At 39.7% G+C, this 20415-nt stretch overlaps 2 protein-coding genes across 9 annotated transcripts; one reads left to right on the forward strand and one right to left on the reverse strand.

The window, feature by feature from the left end:
- Positions 1-7507: 7507 nt before the first annotated feature.
- LOC128616659 (peroxidasin-like) lies at positions 7508-10263 on the reverse strand. The gene is made up of 3 exons (XM_053639324.1): positions 9211-10263; positions 8745-9059; positions 7508-8443 (listed from the first exon to the last, which is right to left on the reverse strand). Exons 1-3 carry the CDS (start codon positions 9374-9376, stop codon positions 8337-8339), a joined length of 588 nt encoding a protein of 195 aa, XP_053495299.1. The 5' UTR covers positions 9377-10263; the 3' UTR covers positions 7508-8336.
- Positions 10264-11916: 1653 nt separating this feature from the next.
- dydc2 (DPY30 domain containing 2) lies at positions 11917-19096 on the forward strand. Of its 8 annotated transcripts, none has more exons than XR_008387463.1 (11): positions 11917-12036; positions 13213-13360; positions 13968-14078; positions 14563-14664; positions 15644-15757; positions 15992-16096; positions 16366-16482; positions 17897-18022; positions 18099-18208; positions 18344-18427; positions 18563-18591. XR_008387463.1 is itself a non-coding variant. In XM_053639312.1 (11 exons), the coding sequence occupies exons 2-11, from the start codon at positions 13214-13216 to the stop codon at positions 19058-19060; spliced, it is 1185 nt and encodes a 394-aa protein (XP_053495287.1). In that variant the 5' UTR covers positions 11917-12036; position 13213; the 3' UTR covers positions 19061-19096. The 8 variants fall into 8 exon arrangements, 6 of the variants coding, with proteins under 6 accessions (XP_053495287.1, XP_053495291.1, XP_053495290.1 ...); XM_053639312.1 differs by lacking the exon at positions 18099-18208 and adding an exon at positions 18973-19096 and having other exon boundaries at positions 18563-18753; XM_053639316.1 differs by lacking the exon at positions 18099-18208 and adding an exon at positions 18973-19096 and having other exon boundaries at positions 18563-18685.
- Positions 19097-20415: the final 1319 nt, after the last annotated feature.

Below are 20415 nucleotides of genomic sequence, written 5' to 3' on the forward strand. Positions count from 1 at the left end.
CATCATAACTTTTTAAATAAAAGGACATTTTCAAAGCTGTAGATGAGAAACTGTGCAGCTGTGAACACTAAGAGGAATTTATGTGTCGGTTTGGTTTTTCGCACGCTACCTGACATCACGGAGACTGACTATACAGTACATCAGTACAAACAGTACAAAGTGGGACTGCATTTTCCAATAAAAACTCAAACTAGACTGGAATGTTCCCTCAGCTCACAGGAATTATCAACAAAACCATTAGCTTTCCGTTTTCGAGGTTTTTAAGGAAGATCAGAATAAGGGATAAACTTACCTTCTACCTTCAGTAAAACAGCTCGTGGTTCTCCGTCCTGAGATTCATCATGGATCAGACACTGATATACTCCTGCATCAGACAGGCGAACTGAACCGATGTGAAGAGAGAGATCACCGTCTAGAAAGCGTTCTTCTGACATCATAAATCTGCTTTCTGATGCTTCATCGGTAGTCACTGATCTGTTTGCATGAGTGTACAGCAGAACCTTTTGTCCATTTTTCTTCCATTTGACGTCTTTAACATCTTGCCGAGTGTCTCCGTAGCACGGGAGGGTGATGTTCTCCCCCTCGAAAGCCTTTACACCCGTCGGAACTGTCGGGCCAAAACAAACCGTGTTCTTCGTTTTAGCTTTACTACTGCGCTTTTCTGTAAGAGCTACACCTGGTCCAGTGGCTGGTCAGACTTTACTACTGACACGTTAAGAGTGACATCATTTCCTGCTCATGACAGCAAGCACACTTACCAATAACTTTCAGTTTGACTTCAGTAACTGATTCTCCATTACAGCTGCACCTGTAGGAGCCGGCATCATTGTAGGCTACTGAACTGATCTTCAGGGAGAAATCTCCTCTGCTCTGATCTCCTGGTACTGCAAATCTTTTCTGATAACGCTGTTCACTGCGACACATCCGGCCTTCAGCAATCACGGCGTCGCCGGGAATGAAGCGGGTCCACCGACCCACCGGACAAGGTCCAGAGCAGGTACACGGGAAGGTGACGGGTTCATTCACTATGATTTCTCTGACGATAAAGGCGTGGCACTGCAGCAGCAACAGGTAAACTAATAGATCGGACAGCAAGTTAGAATAGACATTTCAACATCAGACACAATCAAGTCAGAAGAATTTCCTGTCTATCACTGATAGCTGTTTTAGTTCACTCTTTTGGAAATCATCTGGACACAGCATGGAAAAGGCTTTCAATCTTTTTCCTCCATGAGCCCCAGCCATCAACACCCCAGGTGAAAAATGAATAAATCAATCTGATTTTTGCCTGTTATTAACTGTAAAATAATACAGCAGCATGGTGGTTATAACAAACAATAAAAAACAAGACAGTACATTTTCAATAATCTTTTCACAAGTTGCTCGTCTAATCTCTCTTTCTCCTGAGACCATGATTGAGTCCTCTTCATCACTCTTTTGGAGTTTATGTGATGTAATAAACCTTTTACTATGAATTCGTTTTAATTTACCATAATGCTTGCTTACGTGTGTAATAAACGTTTTTGCCTGCGCGCGCGCGCGCTTGAGCGCACTCACTGCGTATTGCTCGCGTGCTCGTTGGCAAGCTTGATTTTGCTTGCTCCCGTCCGTTTCACCCCCCTTACCTTAAGTGTGTTATACAGAATGAAAAACAGTGATACTTACCAGACATTAAAACCGACTTCATTCTTTTTCCTCCTCAGAATTACACACCTACAATACACATCATCTCAACAGGTATTTAACATGCGGTGAGGAAGGACAACAAACAACAGTCTTCATTACTTATTATTACTTACTTATTACTTATTGTTAATAATAATAATAATACTTATTACTAACAAAACAATTCAGCAAAAAAATAAATGAATGAACTTACCGATGCAGCTGCAAAACTTTTCTCAGAGTCCGACTGAAGACTTAAACTCCAATCCAGTTTTATTTGTATAGCGCTTTTAACAGTGGACGGTGTCCCAAAGCAGCTTTACAGAAATATATCAGTTCAGGATATTCATTTTAAATGTATGAATTTATCCCTGATGAGCAGACAGAGGAGACGGTGGTGAGAGAAATAAATTCACTCTGACTGTAACGCGCTTCTAAAGCAGAACATAGGCACAGAGTCACCACCACCACGCCCATTTCTGACGAGTTGCTGACTGACTTGTTGCTTTCCACGCCCTCCCAGCTGGGTCCCGTACTCACATTGGATTCTGTTGTATCCCTCTGTAGTAAGTGTGTTATACAGAATGAAAAACAGTAATACTTACCAGACATTAAAACCGACTTCATTCTTTTTCCTCCTCAGAATTACACACCTACAATATACATCATCTATTCTGCTTCTAAAGCAGAACATAGGCACAGAGTCCGCACCACCACGCCCATTTCCGACGAGTTGCTGACTGACTTGTTGCTTTCCACGCCCTCCCAGCTGGGTCCCGTACTCACATTGGACTATTCCACCAAGTATGTGCACGTGATTCAGGAGGAAACGACACCCTGTGAAGAGTAGAAGCGGGGCGTGGGGGGATGAAGCTGAAACGGAGGAGAGAGCGAGAGGACAACAAAAAGTTTTTTTTTGTTTTTTTTTTGTTTTTTTTTTAATCAAAACCACATTTTGCTTTTAGCGTGAAGGCAAGTTGTAGTTCTGCAGGCGCTGACGGCTCTAGTATTACAGACATAACAGCGAGGCTGAGACAGACAGCAGGGTTCATTCTCTCTCTCTCTCTCTCTCTCGCATGCGCGGTATTGGAGTGAGTGTGTAGAGCGCGTGAGAGCGGTTTGGCGTCTTGTCAAAGTTTTTTGTGAGTTTGTTGTTTTTTTACTTTTCTTTCATTAATTTATTGAATGTTAAGTTATTGAGTTATCGGTGGCTGGTGAAAGCTTAGAGCAGGAGTGAGTGAGCGAGACGCCATGGCCTCCGAGGCCGGAGGGGAGACGCTGTCTCTCCCCCATGGCGTCAGGTGTGTACCGGTGAATGGAGAACAGGTGGAGGAGGTTCTGCTGGCGGTGGGAGAGCAGGTCGGGTGCGAGAACATCTACTCCGCCTCCCGAATGAACAAAGCTGTGGTTGTTTTCTTAAAGAAAGAAAGATTCGCCAACACGCTGTGTGAAAGTGGAATATGGCTGAAAGGTGTCATGCTACACGTCACCCCTCTTTCTGCCCCTGCGACACGGGTCGTTATTTCTAACGTGCCCTCCTTCGTTAAAGACGAACTGATAATGAAGGAGCTGGCCCGCTTCGGAAAGTTCGCCAGCCCCATGACGGACATCCCGCTCGGCTGTAAGAACTCGGCGGTGAAACACGTCCTGTCTTTCCGGAGACAGGTTTATATGTTCATCAACAACCGCGACCAAACACTGGATATTAGCTTCAAGTGTAAAGTCGGTGACGGCAGTTACACCGTTTTTGCCACCACCGAACGCCTGAGGTGTTTCGGGTGTGGGGAGATCGGGCATAAACGGCTGAGCTGCGCACACAGAGCGGTGCAGCCGGGGAGCTCCGGGGGCGACACGGCCGGGGTACAGCAGCAGCAGCGCGGAGACAGCCAGCAGGGGGACACCAAAGTGTCCGTAGTGTATGAATGGGTGTGTGAGTGTGCGCGCGTGTGTGTGTGTGTGTGTGTGTGTGCCCTGCGATGGATTGGCACCCTGTCCAGGGTGTACCCCGCCTTGTGCCCTATGCTTCCTGGGATAGGCTCCAGGTTCCCCGTGACCCTGAAGAGGGAGTAAGCGGTAGAAGATGGATGGATGGATGTATTGATTGATTCTGTAAAACTTTCAAATACAATTTTGCTCAGCTGTGAATATGATTTCACTTTGATTTAATTTCCAAACAGTTAAATAGTTACTTATTACATGTATATATTGTTCAGAACTACATTTATAACTATATTTATATCTATGATGTTAATTTTAACACTTGAAGTGATTTTGCATTGGCCATCTCTAAAATAAGTGATTTAATATCTTCACTGCACTGTTAGCTATGCGATGCACTTCGTTATTGTCACTGACGTCAATTTTACCACATTTGTGAATGTCAGACGTCAAGCATTAAACACGATTATTTCTACAGTCTAAACCTGTATTCTTCATGGTTTCTTCATTCATGATTGTCTTTTTTGTGATTGGTTCATATTTTCCTTCTGAAGCTCTTTGTAAAGTTTTAAATTTTTTTAATTTCTCCATTATTTGTTAAAACGTATATAACTGAAATAATATTTTTTTATGATAAGTCTAAGTTTACAGTGAATTATTTGACACCCAAAAGTAAGGTGTTTTTTTTTTGTTTTTGTTTTTTACAGAAAAGGTTCCACTTACCTTTGTTGAAATAGTACGTGTTATATGTTTAATTTAATATAAAACCTATTTAAAATATTTTCAGTTAAAGACAAAGATTGAGTTTGAAGTTTTATATTTTTTTTTATTGCATGAGATAAAATGTGTTTTTTTAAACTTCATACTCGAGTCAAAACAGGTATTTTTAGCAAACAATTTCAGAGCAAAAGCAACAAGCAAAGCAATTTTAAAAAAGTTAACACATGAACCAAATGACGTTCCAGTCACAGAGGTAACTTTTAACATGAAAATGAATAAAAGCTAAACTTCTCATCTTAAATGTAACTAAAGTATTCTGAAACATAACATGAAATTAAAATAAATGTAACATTTAAAACCCTTTGTCATATATCAATGAGGGAACTCTGGACTTCATTTCCCAGCAGCCACTGCATCATATTACATCCTTGTCACATGACCACCTGCACCTGATTTACGTTTCGGTTAAGGAGCACACTAGTATATATGCCACTGTTTGCACTGCTTTCTTTGTCTCACGTAATTGAACATAAAATGAACTATAAATGTCAAAGTTATGCATGTCAAAAGAAATTAAACTTTATTTAAAAACAAAGTCATGCACAAGTATTTTAACTTCTGTGTTACATTTTAAATAAAACCTCTCAACTTTTTATTTATAAAATATTAATTTGTTATTGACGATCCTTTTTTCCACTTAATGTTTTCTTCTTTAATATATCTATTGCTGCATTTATCTTTTACATTTACAATATTAATTATCACCAATAAAATCACACCGCTACCAGTAGGGTGGGGGGGTGGGGGTGGTGCGGAGGGGGGGGGGGGTTGGTTTACATTAACAGAGGAATATTCATAATTTCGGAGCAATGAAGCAACTTTACTTTGGATTGCATCAAAGAAAACTGACATTAAGAGAAAATGAATGCCACCCAGACAATTAAATATAAAGTTGGGAATATATTCCATACTCTAACTTTATTTTTTTTTAATATATATATTCAATTGTCTATTTTATCTTAAAAACATTATTGAGGTCTGTAAAATGTAAAAGTCCGAGCCCAGATTTCTATGTGTAACTTTATTTAATCTTTGCTAGGTTTTGGTATAAGTGTAATTACTCCTTGTATTAGTGAAACAGGAAGTTGTCCAAAATCAATTGATTCTTTGAAAACAGCAAGTTAAAAGGGTTCAGGATCATTACAAAATGCGTTAAAAACTCCTCTGTCAATCCGTCATTTCCAGGAGACTTATTGTCTTTAAGACCATTTATACAATCTGTAACTTCCTGAATGATGAACTCTTTATCACATGAATTACTGAAATCCGCTATAATCTGATTAAAATTGGCTGTTAAATTGCTAAGGAAAAAAAATCTATATTATTGGGTTGATTAAGTGAACTGTGTAGATTACTATAAAACTGAGTACCAAAGTCCTTAGGAGTCTCCATAGCAACACCGTTTATTATTAATTTGTTCATAGAGGTTATTTCCCTATTTCTTTTTTCGTTAACTGAAAAAGTATTTGTTTTTTTCCTCCTGCTTCCATCCATTTTTGTCTTGACCTAACAAAAGCAGCTCTAGCTTTCTCTTAATAAATATTATCTAGATCATTCAGGTTTAATAAATCATTGTCTGACATATTTGGGTTATTTTTTGCATGTTATGGACATTATTTCATTAATTATCATGTTTTCATTTTCTTTATTCTTTCTTGTAATGGATTTTCCAAAAGATGAATTTTGTTTGTTCCCAAGTATTTCTCATGAATCTGAATCATAGAAGCCTGTTGCGAATACTTAATAATTATGTTCTTAACTTGCTCGCAAAAATCGTTATGTTTCAATAGATTATTATTTAATTTCCCTTCGTTATGTATCGTTGTGTAGGCTTTGATAAGAATTTTCAGGGTGGTCTATAGATTTTGGCAGAGTAGCGTACATCTGCTATCAGGAAAACCAAATCAGATTATTACCTGGCCTTATTACAAGCTCTCATTCTTATCCTGAAAGTCTTTGGAAGGCTGAAAATTCCATGAAAATGGATAATATCACCTGTGTACCTAATTACTGTATGCTTGATGAGAGAATAACCTCTGAACAAAAAGAGAGTCTGTTTAGAATTTAACAAGCACCATTATTAAAAAAATGTTTACTAAAATGGTTATTTAAAAAAATTATGGCAACAAAGTAACACGTAATATGATTGAATAGATGTTAAGTACTACAACTTTATATACATTTTAAATAAATAAAAAAATTAAGTCCACGTTAAGAAAAGCAACAATTAAAATGTGTTGGCTTTAGTAATAGCATGCCAAATGATGGTTTATATAGCCCAAAAATATTGAGTAAATCCAAATTAATTTCACAAGGAAAACTGATTTATATTTACTGACTTTAAGAGAAAATGAATGCCACCCAGACAATTAAATATAAAGTTGGGGAATATATTCCACAATCTATCTCTATTTTTTAAAATATATATTCCATTATCTATTTTATCTTAAAAACATTATTGAGGTCTGTAAAATGTAAAACTTCGAGCCCAGTTTTCTATGTGTAACTTTATTTAATCTTTGCTAGGTTTTGGTATAAGTGTAATTACTCCTTGTTTTAGTGAAACAGGAAGTTGTCCCGGGCGGGCGCACGGTAGTTTAGTGTTAATTACTCCGTTAATGAAACAGGAAGTTGTCCCGGGCGGGCGCATGGTAGTTTAGTGGTTAGCACGTCCGCCTCACATCTCCAGGTTCCTGCCGTGGCCCTGTGTGTGCGGAGTTTGCATGTTCTCCTCGTGCTGCGGGGGTTTTGTAACTGAAAGTGACTAGTCAACTTAATCCTTTACATGGTATTCATAAGGTGCCATAACTTTCTGCTATCCTATGGATCATGCTGAAGTTTGAACAAAATGGTTTGACTTAATATCCGCAGCAGTAGTGTACAAGCCATTTCTTCCTAATTTGTTTATGAACTTTTACTGAATGCCTAAATGGAATAAAAATTACTTGCCAGATTCAGATACCCATAATCAAATTATTATAAAGTATGAGTTGGTAACTTATCAACAAAAACTGTACTATCATTTCTAATATAATGCATTTAATATGGAAAAATATATTCACTGAAATATTTCAGAGACTTTTTTTTTTACACTAGTTTACACTAAATGTCTAATATTCTGTTCTGGTGGAAATTTGCCTTAACTGTTCAAGTAATTTGGAACCTTTAAAAATAACTCGACTGCTTCTATACCTTTGGCTTATAGTATATATGACTGCTCACTGTCATAAACCCATACAAGGAAATAAAAAGTAATCATTTTGACTCCAGATCAGGAGTGGGTAAAGACAGACTGGTGATCTGATCTATATTATATATGCATACTTTAGATAATGCCTCTCTGAGGACCATGTTGCAAAGTTCCCAATTTGAAGTACTGTAGAACTCCTCAGCATTAGATCACCCCATTTACTCCTGTATACTCTTTCCATGCCTTCGTGCTCTTTGCCTGACAAATCCATTCACAAAACATATTTGACAGTTGGGGCCTCATTCTAAAATCACCAGATACCAAATGTACGACAGTTTTTTCCTGCTGCCACCACTAAATATAAATGTTTAAACCTTAAGTAATGTAGTCACGGAGGGTATGTACATTTTTCACACTACATTCATATTTTTATTACACTTTCACACTGAAATAATATTTTATGGCAAACTATTACAGGGGGACACTGGCGAGATAGACAATACCAGAAACACATCAGGTCAGGTGGGTTTTTATTGTTATTCCTCTATATATGTAGGAAAGTAATGCCATTTCTCCAGGACCACTGGTGCAACACATTACAGTACATAAGACTACATAAAGTGCAAATACCCAACAGTGCAAGACAAGTGCAAGACAATGAATACACAGGACAATGAACACGTGGGACAACAGAGCAGGGTTTCATGGGAAAGCTAAAAATCCTACAGTCCTGGATTTATTGGAGGATCATCTCTGAATCTTCTCACAATGTAAATGTCAGTCCGATGACTCCTACAGCGATGATCAATCCTAGTAGAACAGGCCGTACTGTAACTTCAGCGCTGTTGGTGGTTGTTAACTCTTGTAGCCCTGGTGAAAACATCATAACTTTTTAAATAAAAGGACGTTTTCAAAGCTGTAGATGAGAAACTGTGCAGCTTTGAACACTAAGAGGAATTTATGTGTCGGTTTGGTCTTTTCACGCTACCTGACATCACGGAGACTGACTATACAGTACATCAGTACAAACAGTACAAAGTGGGACTGCATTTTCCAATAAAAACTCAAACTAGACTGGAATGTTCCCTCAGCTCACAGGAATTATCAACAAAACCATTAGCTTTCCGTTTTCGAGGTTTTTAAGGAAGATCAGAATAAGGGATAAACTTACCTTCTACCTTCAGTAAAACAGCTCGTGGTTCTCCGTCCTGAGATTCATCATGGATCAGACACTGATATACTCCTGCATCAGACAGGCGAACTGAACCGATGTGAAGAGAGAGATCACCGTCTAGAAAGCGTTCTACTGACATCATAAATGTGCTTTCTGATGCTTCATCGGTAGTCACTGATCTGTTTGCATGAGTGTACAGCAGAACCTTTTGTCCATCTTTCTTCCATTTGACGTCTTTAACATCTTGCCGAGTGTCTCCGTAGCACGGGAGGGTGATGTTCTCCCCCTCGAAAGCCTTTACGCCCGTCGGAACTGTCGGGCAAAAACAAACCGTGTTCTTCGTTTTAGCTTTACTACTGCGCTTTTCTGTAAGAGCTACACCTGGTCCAGTGGCTGGTCAGACTTTACTACTGACACGTTAAGAGCGACATCATTTCCTGCTCATGACAGCAAGCACACTTACCAATAACTTTCAGTTTGACTTCAGTAACTGATTCTCCATTACAGCTGCACCTGTAGGAGCCGGCATCATTGTAGGCTACTGAACTGATCTTCAGGGAGAAATCTCCTCTGCTCTGATCTCCTGGTACTGCAAATCTTTTCTGATAACGCTGTTCACTGCGACACATCCGGCCTTCAGCAATCACGGCGTCGCCGGGAATGAAGCGGGTCCACCGACCCACCGGACAAGGTCCAGAGCAGGTACACGGGAAGGTGACGGGTTCATTCACTATGATTTCTCTGACGATAAAGGCATGGCACTGCAGCAGCAACAGGTAAACTAATTGATCGGACAGCAAGTTAGAATAGACATTTCAACATCAGACACAATCAAGTCAGAAGAATTTCCTGTCTATCACTGATAGCTGTTTTAGTTCACTCTTTTGGAAATCATCTGGACACAGCATGGAAAAGGCTTTCAATCTTTTTCCTCCATGAGCCCCAGCCATCAACACCCCGGCGAAAAATTAATAAATTAATCTGATTTTTGCCTGTTATTAACTGTAAAATAATACAGCAGCATGGTGGTTATAACAAACAATAAAAAACAAGACAGTACATTTTCAATAATCTTTTCACAAGTTGCTCGTCTAATCTCTCTTTCTCCTGAGACCATGATTGAGTCCTCTTCATCACTCTTTTGGAGTTTATGTGATGTAATAAACATTTTTGCCTGCACGCTCTCTCGTTTCCTTGCTCGCGTGCTTGCATTTGCTAGGTCCCTTCTGTTTCAAGCCCACGCAACCTCCCTGCCCCACCCCCGCCCCCCGGCATTTACACTTCTGTTGTATCCCTCTGTAGTAAGTGTGTTATACAGAATGAAAAACAGTAATACTTACCAGACATTAAAACCGACTTCATTCTTTTTCCTCCTCAGAATTACACACCTACAATACACATCATCTCAACAGGTATTTAACATGCGGTGAGGAAGGACAACAAACAACAGTCTTCATTACTTATTATTACTTACTTATTACTTATTGTTAATAATAATAATAATACTTATTACTAACAAAACAATTCAGCAAAAAACCCAAATGAACTTACCGATGCAGCTGCAAAACTTTTCTCAAAGTCCGACTGAAGACTTAAACTCCAATCCAGTTTTATTTGTATAGCGCTTTTAACAGTGGACGGTGTCCCAAAGCAGCTTTACAGAAATATATCAATTCAGGATATTCATTTTAAATGTATGAATTTATCCCTGATGAGCAGACAGAGGCGACGGTGGTGAGAGAAATAATCCCTCTGACAGTAACGCGCTTTTAAAGCAGAACATAGGCACAGAGTCAACACCACTTCTGCCTTCAGTGGCGAGGGCTCAAAAATCACAAAAACCAGAGACTCATGCTCGTAACCACATACGCATCCGGAAACCTTTTGAGAAAGTGTTGCGTTCTAGAACAAAAACTTGGGTTGAACTCAGGTGAAGGTTATTCGTTTATGTTTCTTGTGAAGGAAGAACAACTATCCAATCCTGCGTGATCTAAAAGTATTTTTTTATGTCTCTTCTTAAAAGAAAACCATTTTCAGACTCTGAGTAGTTGCTGGTTTTTCTTTATTTTATTTTCTTTATATTCTGAGTTAAGATAATTGTAATCCTTCTGTTCTTTAATAAACCGAAGTCCATATAAAGGACGATTCTTATATCTTACTCAAAGAGTAAAATTCCTTTGTTACACACTCCTTCAGCAAAAGGGAAAGGATTTCATTGGTTCTCTAGTCCAGCGGCACGAAGACTCCACCTACTGAGAAGATAAGAGGAAAAAAGTTTAACTATTTTTTATAATAAATTCAACATCTTATTGACGTCCTCCACTGTCTGGAATGGTACACATCTGACAAGTGTGTCTGGTATAAAAACATTTATTAAGGAATATCAAGTAACACAAAACAATTTCAGAACAATTTCAGGATCATGTTTAAATCTTTTTTTATTATTAATTATTCAAAGAGGCGCACGGTGGCTTAGTGGTTAGCACGTTGTTGTCTGCTGGGTTAGGAGAGAAATGCGTCATGTTTCGAGGTAAGTAAAAAACAGCCGATTGGTACTTTAGAGTTTTGTTTAAAAGTGAGGTTTTCTTGAGCACATTTGGATTATTAATTCTTATGTACACTCTCTCACTACTAACACCATGCCAGTACTGAAGTCACAGCTATGTATGTGGTAAATCTCAGATTTGTCTTAGTATCTTTACACTATATCTTTTTTTCCCTTAAAGGATGCCATACAGATCCCCAAAAATTTAAGGATGCTAAAAATATCTGGGAACACAAGGAGCCGTTATCTCAACTTGATACCCAGCCCAAACGAGGGATATCATGTAAAGTATTTGAAAGATCCTCAAAATCAAATTGTCATGCAACCATTTTTATTTGTATATTGGCAAGATCTCTGTTTTTTAGTAGCTTGTTAAAATATACATTCATGACTATACTGTTTTTATATACAGGTGTCAGTTTATCTATATTTTAGAAATCATTGGAGCCTCTATTAAAAGTAACATCAACTGAAGGACATTAGTTTAAAGACTTAAATAACAAAGGTAGTGGCTGCTTGACAAACTTAAACACCCAGTTTAGTTTAGTTTAGTTTGGTTTGGTTTAGTTTAGTTTAGTTTTTGTTTGGTTTTTATTTCGAGGTAGGAACCTTAGTTTGTTCCTCAGGGAAGATTTACGAAGTTGCACGGTTACCATGGAAACGGAAAACACTCACAGGGAGGAAGAGAGAAATGCGAGCAGCGGAACATTTTAACATTTAGCGTTACTTTTTCTTTTCATTCAGGTAGATTAATACACCAAATATTTAACTTTTTAATAAAGTATTCAGAAAATAACTACGATACAGCGATAATAAACATATTTTTATTTATTTTTGCGCAGCTTGTAACAGGAGATTAGATTATCGGGTTCCTTTCACCCCTGTTACACAAGATTTATTTTATATATATTATTGTTATTATTAATCATTTTAACAAGACACAAATGCATCTTGTGCGGGTTTACTGAATAACACTCTTAACGTGTATACGTTTGTTTGTTTATTTATTTATTTATTTAGCCCTATGCACTTACTTAGTTGCTTACATGGCTATTTATTGACAGTTTGTTTGTTTACTTGCTTATTTACTTACCTATTTATTTGTCTGTTGGTTGATTTGTGTGCTTGCCTGCTTACTTACTTATTTACTTATTGACCTACTGACTTACATACTTACTTAGCTACCTGTTTGTTTCTTTGTTTGTTTGTTTATGTATGTGTTTGTTTGTTCACTTGATGACCTGTTTATTACTTACATATTTATATGTTTGTTTGTTTACATTTATTCATTTAACAGATGATTTTTTATCCAAAGCGACTTACAAATGCAGATTTGTATGAGGAATTTATTTATTTATTTATCCACTTAGTTTATTTGTTGTTTGTTTATGTACTTGCTTATTTATTTACTGATTATTTATTATTTCTCTATTTATTTGTTTGGCTGCTTACTTACTTATTCACTTACTGATATGCTTACTCACGTGCCTGTTTATTTGTTTTTGTATTTACTTGCTTGTATGTATGTATATATATATTTGTTTGTTTGTTTGTTTGCCTACTTACTTACTTCTTTACTTATTTATCTACTTACCAACCTATTTATTTATTTATTTATTTATGTGTTTGTTTACTTGCTTACCTGCTTATTACTTACATATTTATTTATTTATAAGCTTACTTTTTTTACATACTTATTTACTTTTGTTTGCTTATATACATTTTGTACTCCATGCTAGTCCTGTGTGTTTAATAGCACACTGAAATATGTTGTGTTTTAGCACCTAAAAGGATTTATTAATTACAGAACGTACATTTAATACCTGATGTAGTGGCCTGAATGTGTGTGTGTGTGTGTGTGTGTACATGAACCAAAGCCTGATTTTATTTTGTCTGTAAAGTTGTGTTTCCTCCTGTCAGGATGGACTCCGAGTACCTGAAGCAGAAACTGGGTAAATGTTTGGTGGAGGCTCTGGCGGAAGTCGTGGAGCAGAGGCCCATGGACCCCATCGAGTTTCTCGCTCACTTCATCTACAAATACAAAGAAAACATGGAGTACGCCAAAAAGGTAAAGAGGATGAAGTTCCCTTCCATAAGTTTTGACCCAGTGACGACGCTACATCACTGCACTTAAACCTGAATGCTGCAGGGGGTTTATTATTTCATGCTGAAGATGTGGACCTGTGTAGAGCTTAGAGGACACTGATTCACTGGGGTGAACCACACCAGACTGATAAAGATTCTATGATCTCGACTGTAATAGAATTGAAAGAAGACACATATAGTCTCTGTTATTCCATTAGGGGGCAAACTAGAGTAAAATCAGAGCCGTTTGATTTTCCAAAAGAATTTATGTAGAACCTCCACAACAACAGGGGTGAATACTTACACAAGGGACTGTCCGGCCCACATGGCACAGAGTTTATTACAGGAAGGCTGATATAACAGTCAGGTTTCACTATTATCTCCTAAAAAGAGCATTGTGGGTAATATAATAAACCATTAACCGTTAAGCCATTAACACGTAAACCATGAAAGAAGTTTAAAGTAAAAAAACTCACTACAAAAATAAATTGCTGTTAAAGATCACATTATTATGAAGATTAGTATGCCAGTCATTCAGAGTGGGTTTTTCCTTTAAGTTCACGATGTCTCGTCTTATTGCTTTGCCTCAGAAAGCTGCAAATGAGAAGCAGCTGGAGGAGGAGGTGAAGAAAGCCAGAGAGGAGGCCGAGCATCAGAAACGGCTGAAGGAGGAGGAGGCGCGATTACAAGCCGCACAGGAGGTGAGAGACAGAGGACGAGAGGTAGCGTCCGGATTAAAGGGGAAATCCAGGAGTTTTTGACCTCATCGTGTGTGTGTGTGTGTGTGTGTGTGTGTGTGTGTGTGAGAGAGAGAGAGAGAGAGAGAGAGAGAGAGAGAGAGAGAGAGAGATTACCAGAGACAAGAATTCCACCACATTTCATATGTCACATGCATTTAGAAAAACAAACAGAAAACTGGTTTAACCGATTCAACCATCTGAAACAGAAGACAAAATCTTGCCGATTTAGAGCTCTATTTACAAATGACCTCTGAATACAGAATTAAAGCTACAGGTTTCACATAAACATCTGATTAAGTTGAACATCTGCCCTTAGACTTCCAGTACAAGTGAATTTAGAATAGACAGTATAGACACCCCGTTAATCTTCCCAAGAACAGGAAGGAGGAAAAACATACATTTATGCACGTCTTCAAAAGTAGGCCTTTGTTTCTTTGTTTTAAAGCTCACACAGGAGCAAGTAGCTACACCTCCTCCAGCGCCACTGCAAGAGAGACCCAGGATGGCGGACCCTCCGAAGATGGAGGTCCTGATGGAGGCTGATGGGGTACAAGATATTTACAACACTTCACTGCCATGAGATTTTGAATTTTGGGTTTACTCCTTCTCTGAATTGGAGACTGGTGTGATTAGTCATTATTTTTTGCCTTCCATCCATCCATCCATCCATCTTCTATAGCGCTTATCCTACAGAGTCATGGGGAACCTGGAGCCTATGCCAGGGAGCATAGGGCACAAGGCAGGGTACATCATGGACAGGGTGCAAACCCATCCATCGCAGGGCACAATCACAATAATACACCCATTCATACACTACGGACACTTTGAACACGCCAATCAGCCTATCATGCATGTCTTTGGACTGGGGGAGGAAACTGGAGTACCTGGAGGAAACCCCGCAGCACGGGGAGAACATGCAAAGTCCGCACACACAGGGTCGTGGCAGGAGGTGAACGTGCTAACCACTATACCACCGTGCACCCCGCTAGGCAATATGTCCAAACATATCCATTATTACCACAAATTCAAAGACAACCTGGCATTTTATGGGGGTGGTGGTGATGATAGTGGTAATGATCGTGGTGATGGTATTGATGGTAGTTGTGGTGGTGATGGTGTTGGTGATTGTGTTGTTGGTGGCCGTGGTAGGGTTGGGGGCGATGGCGATGGTTGGGGGTGGTGGTAGTGATGATGATGATGGTGGGGGTGGAGGTGTTGGTGGGGATGGTTATGGTGGAGGTGGTGGTGGTGATAGTTATGGTGATGCTGGATCCCTCTTTACACTTCACCAGAAAGTGCTCTCTGCAGAGCTTCTGTGAAATGTGGCTTCTCCGTTACACCTCTTCCTGCTCTTGTCTCTTTTAAAACATGGTCTTTTCAGCTCATACGACCGTCTCAGAATGCAATCAAGTCTAAATCAAACAATCCGTCGTGAAGGTGTTTATTTATGCTCACATCAGCGTTACAGAATTATGACTCGTTCCTCCTACACTTCATGTCTTCATTTTCATCTTTCACCAATCCAGACAAACGCCGGAACTGAAGCAGCTCCTCTAGAACCCACCACACTGCCTCAGGAAGAAGAACCAGAAGCACAGTCTGAAGCAGAGAGAGCAGCAGAACCTCCACCAGGTGCGGAGGTAAAGTGTCTAAAGCATGTCACTGATCAGGAACGTTGATTCCCATCGTGTTTTATCACGTCTTGTATTTATATTTCCGCCAACTTTTACACCTCAGCCAAGCCATAATTAGGCATTTTCCAAAACGAGTACAAAACCAAGTGGATGGGGGAAAAAGAATCGAGAGGCTGTAATAACAGGCTCAGAAATGGCAAACAGGAAGAAAACTGCAGCTGCTTATGTGTTCACCTCCAGGATGTAAAGAAGGCAGAGACGACGGATGTGGAGAGAGCGCCCTCTAGAGCTGTAAATGAGGACACAGAGGCAGCTGAGGAACCTGAGAATGAGCCCACTCTGAGGGTGATACTCCATTTATCATTGTTTTTACTCACTGTTGGAGAGGGAGAGAAAGAGATAGAGAGAGCTATCAGGAAGGAAATGGAAAGTAGTTCACATTATTACACTTTATTATAAAGCATGAACAAGAGAGACTGAAAAGCAGGTCAGGAGGGAAACCAGAGAAAGATGATTGTGAATGATACTAAGATTATGCGATTTCTCCACTTTTTTTTTTTTACCTCCATGCATTATTATTATTATTATTACTATTATTACTATTATTATTGCAGGATTCAGATGGCTCGATAGCTCCAGATGTGGATGATACAGTCTCAGATGATGCAGCAAGACATCCTGAAGAACCAGTGAGCGAGACAAATCCAAGTCAAAGCCAAATGGAAGAGGAGGTGAGGACACACTGTGATTGAAATGCTGATATTTAAAGTAGATCAACCACTGTGAGTGGAAATGATGAAAAGATTTGAACGATAGGTTCAAAAAAAGATTTTTCTTTTATGGTGAAAGATTCAGTCGGGTCAAAACCTCACGATGTAGGCGTTAAGGCCTCAGAGAGCGACGCAATTAATCCAGAGGTGAGGACAGTCTAATGACTTGGCTAGAGAAAGACAGAGTAGCCAGAAAGACGTCAAGAAAAACGCAAAACCACTGCATTTAACGGCACACTTTCAAACGAAGCTCATCCTGAAGCTCATTCGATTAGTAATCAAAGGTTTATCTGTCATAAAGACGCCCATTGGAATCTTTATTTAATAAGAATTTCATCGATTAACACATTAAAAGAGCGTAAACACTCTGAGTAAAGCACTGTCTGCCTTCTTCCACACACATGAGCTCACCGAGCCCCACGATCGGCTAGTGATTGATGGGGAGAGAACATATGCCCCGCCCACTGAGAGAGCACGGGCATAATTTTACTTCTGCTACAACGACAACAACAACAGCGGCAGAATCAGTCGTCGTTTCTGAGAGGTGTTACAGAAATCTGTCAACTGCAGTGGAATCAAAGCACAAGGACGGTTTATAGAAGCGTTTCAGTGAGTAGAGAGGGTTTGCTACGTGAACGAAGCTAATCAGACAGACTCTCAAGCCACTCTTCAAGTTCCTCCTCATCGACTGCTAGCATCTGACTACCATGCCACTGTTTACTATCAAATAAAAACACTCCTCATTCTCATTACAGGTGTTAGCCAGTCCCTACCGGATTTCACAGAGGTTTTTTTTGTGATTGTTGCAGCCAGAAATGCTTGGTTGTTCTGCGGCTTTTTTCCATCCATCCATCCATCTTCTATACCGCTTACCCTTTTCAGGGTCACGGGGAACCTGGAGCCTATCCCAGGGAGTATTGGGCACAAGGCGGGGTACACCCTGGACAGGGTGCCAATCCATCGCAATCCATACACACTCACACACCCATTCATACACTACGGACACTTTAGACACGCCAATCAGCCTACCATGCATGTCTTTGGACTGGGGGAGGAAACCGGAGTACCCGGAGGAAACCCCCGCAGCACGGGGAGAACATGCAAGCTCCACACACACAGAGCAGCAGTGAGAATTGAACCCCCGACCCTGGCGGTGTGAGGCGAACGTTTTTTATGAATCCTATTTCTGACGCATCTTGCGTCACGTTTTGCTCCGTGCCTCCTGGCATACCTCCTGCGCCTACAGCGTGCTCTGCTGTGATTGGCTGAGATGGTTTAGATGAGAGATGAGGGATAAACCAGTACGAGAAGAATCCACACTGTGAGAGGATTCTGAATGGGACAGTGATCCTACACTTTCTACACTGTATTATAGGATTCAGGTGGATCGAATCCTCGAGACGTCGATGGGACGGTCTCGGTAGACGACTCGGCGGTAAATCCTGAAGAATCGGTGAGAATGAGCGATACACGACCGAGCCAAAAACAAGCAGAAGAAGAGGTGAGGACCGACGATGGACAAGTTTCTCCGGGTATTATGTGTGGAGTTGTGATTTTAGGATGATTTGTCTTGCTAGAGGTCAGGATTTGTTCTTTGAGTGTCAGAAATGGAGAAAACGTGCCAGAGGATAGCAAGGAAGAGAGAAATAAACCGACAGATATGAAGAAAGGAGAGAAAAGCTATGTAGTATGTAGATACGCTCTACTGACTAACCAAAAAAAAAAGTATAAGAAGAAGGAAGATGAGTACATTATGGTAGAAATGATAATATTTCAAAGCCAGAGCTGTTTTGTTGACACGCATGATGTCACTTCCTTGTAGCAAGCAGGCGATGACGCATCACAAACTCTGATCAAATCAACAGAGGAAGAACCGGTCAATCCAGAACCTTCTCTGATGCTGCAGGTGACACTTTACTCACTTTATTCTCAGCCTGTAGGATCACTGAGAGAGTTCAAGAGAAATAAATGAAAGCAAAGCGACAGAGAGAGTCAGACAGAGAGGATGTATAAGTATTGAGTATGCTCTCCTTTGGAACAGGACGACGCCGAGCTCATACACACCGACGTCACCGAAGACCAATCAGCAGCTCTGATGGAGAGCGACGCTCCCGGACAGGAAGAGCCCGAGACCCTCACCAACCCGAGCACGCTCAAGGACACGGTGACGTTTCCGCTTGTCTCTGTGTCACTTGTGTGTTTAAGCGTCTTCTCTGCAAGCTTCAAACCGTGGTTTGGTTTTGGTTTTTTGGTTCTTCAGCGTGAAGAACATTCTGTTTGTTTCACTTAAGCTCTTTTTCTGTGATGGAAATTAAAAAATGTTTGGTTTTCTATGGGATTTTTCCACTGACTGGAATAATTGATCTAGTATTTCTAATAACAATGAACCAAACACTAGATTAATAGCCTTACTAACAAGATTATTGTTGGTTTTTTTTTTTTTTTTTGCAGGAGGAAGATGAAGAAGACTGAAGATGAGGCATATCCTCTCCAGACATGCTTTATACTATATAGGTTTATATATATAGGTCCTCTGTAGCTCATTTCTCACAAGATTAAATATTGTTTTGCGGGATTTGTGTTTTCCTTGAAAGTGCTTTAGGACACAAATCAGGTGTGTCCGAGCAGGAAAAAAACCACTAAACTACGATATTCCTGATTTCAGAAGGGAAATTTAAAAAGTCGAAAGTTTAACTTGACGGATTTTTGCACACCATTTATTTGAAATATCGGCCATCGTGAATTTTTTTTCATGAAATCTCATTTAAACGTAAATGAATGCGGTTTTACTTGCAAATGTTGGGCCGGTAAAAAAAAAAGGCTGGGTTTCTTATGCTCGTCTTATTTATAGTCCACATGAACAGAGAGAGGAAATCAGAAGCGTCTGATTTAACACGTTTAATACTAAACAAAACACGGCAATATACAAGAGCAGGTCCCTGCATCATACACACGTAGAGAATCAGGAAAAACTCGATGTGTGTAGGTACGAAAACAAACAGTCTGTTAAGGTTTTTAAGTAAATCCAGAAGTTATTATTGTGTGATGTAAATGGTACAGATGTTCAGGTCAGGTCAATACGAGGGAGACTGAATTCCCAGTCAGTGTCTGATATATTTCTGATTTATTGCTTTCATTGTGGTGTTTTTAGGAGTTCAAGGGAGAGAGAGAGCGAGAGCGAGGGAGAGAGAGAGAAAAAGAGAAAGAGCGAGAGGGAGAGGGGGGAGAGCAAGGGTGAGAGCGAAGGAGAGAGAGAGAGAGGGAGTGAGAGAGAGAGCGAAGGCAAGAGTGAGAGGGAGTGAGTGAGAGAGGGAGAAAGAGAGAGAGCGAAGGAGAGAGAGAGATGGAGTGAGAGAGAGAGCGAAGGCAAGAGTGAGAGGGAGTGAGAGAGAGAGGCACACCTGACTTCTCAGTGAGTTAGGGAAAATGTGGTCAGTTTACTGTGCACAAGTTAATCTACTCTCACACACAAACACAGACACACACACACACACACACACACACACACACACACACACACCCTGTGAGAAAATGCCAAATTGTGCAAGACAATGTCTGGATCCATGACAACTTACCAAACTGTCCAAGAATCAAAACCTCCCCAATCCCACGGGCCTTTGGAGACAAAAACAATCATGTAACATGGACTAAGTTGAGAGAACGAATATTTCTATAATTAAGTAAAGATTTTGTTTAAATTATTGATGTATCTTGAGCTATCTGCTACATTTACTTAAATACTTAATAAATAAAGGATTTATTTACATTGAAAAACATTCCCTGATTGGAACAGTTTTGTAATGAACCTGGAGCGCTGCAAATGATCCAATTACAGCTGGAAACTTTACAATTACTGAACGCGTGTGTATAAAAACAACAATTTTCTTTTCTCTA

This window comes from Ictalurus furcatus, chromosome 13 (genome assembly GCF_023375685.1).
Source record: "Ictalurus furcatus strain D&B chromosome 13, Billie_1.0, whole genome shotgun sequence".
Taxonomy (NCBI): Eukaryota; Metazoa; Chordata; class Actinopteri; order Siluriformes; family Ictaluridae; genus Ictalurus; species Ictalurus furcatus.

What these genes read in the sequence shown, in the direction of transcription:
- LOC128616659 (XM_053639324.1), bottom strand. Translation starts at nt 9,376, where the DNA reads ATGTGTCGCAGTGAACAGCGTTATCAGAAAAGATTTGCAGTACCAGGA. An exon ending in AGTCAAACTGAAAGTTATTG is followed by an intron (nt 9,060 to 9,210) that starts GTAAGTGTGCTT and finishes TTTGCCCGACAG; the next exon opens with TTCCGACGGGCGTAAAGGCT. An exon ending in TGTTTTACTGAAGGTAGAAG is followed by an intron (nt 8,444 to 8,744) that starts GTAAGTTTATCC and finishes TGTTTTCACCAG; the next exon opens with GGCTACAAGAGTTAACAACC.
- dydc2 (XM_053639312.1), top strand. Translation starts at nt 13,214, where the DNA reads ATGGACTCCGAGTACCTGAAGCAGAAACTGGGTAAATGTTTGGTGGAG. An exon ending in GATTACAAGCCGCACAGGAG is followed by an intron (nt 14,079 to 14,562) that starts GTGAGAGACAGA and finishes TTTGTTTTAAAG; the next exon opens with CTCACACAGGAGCAAGTAGC. An exon ending in AACCTTCTCTGATGCTGCAG is followed by an intron (nt 18,428 to 18,562) that starts GTGACACTTTAC and finishes CCTTTGGAACAG; the next exon opens with GACGACGCCGAGCTCATACA.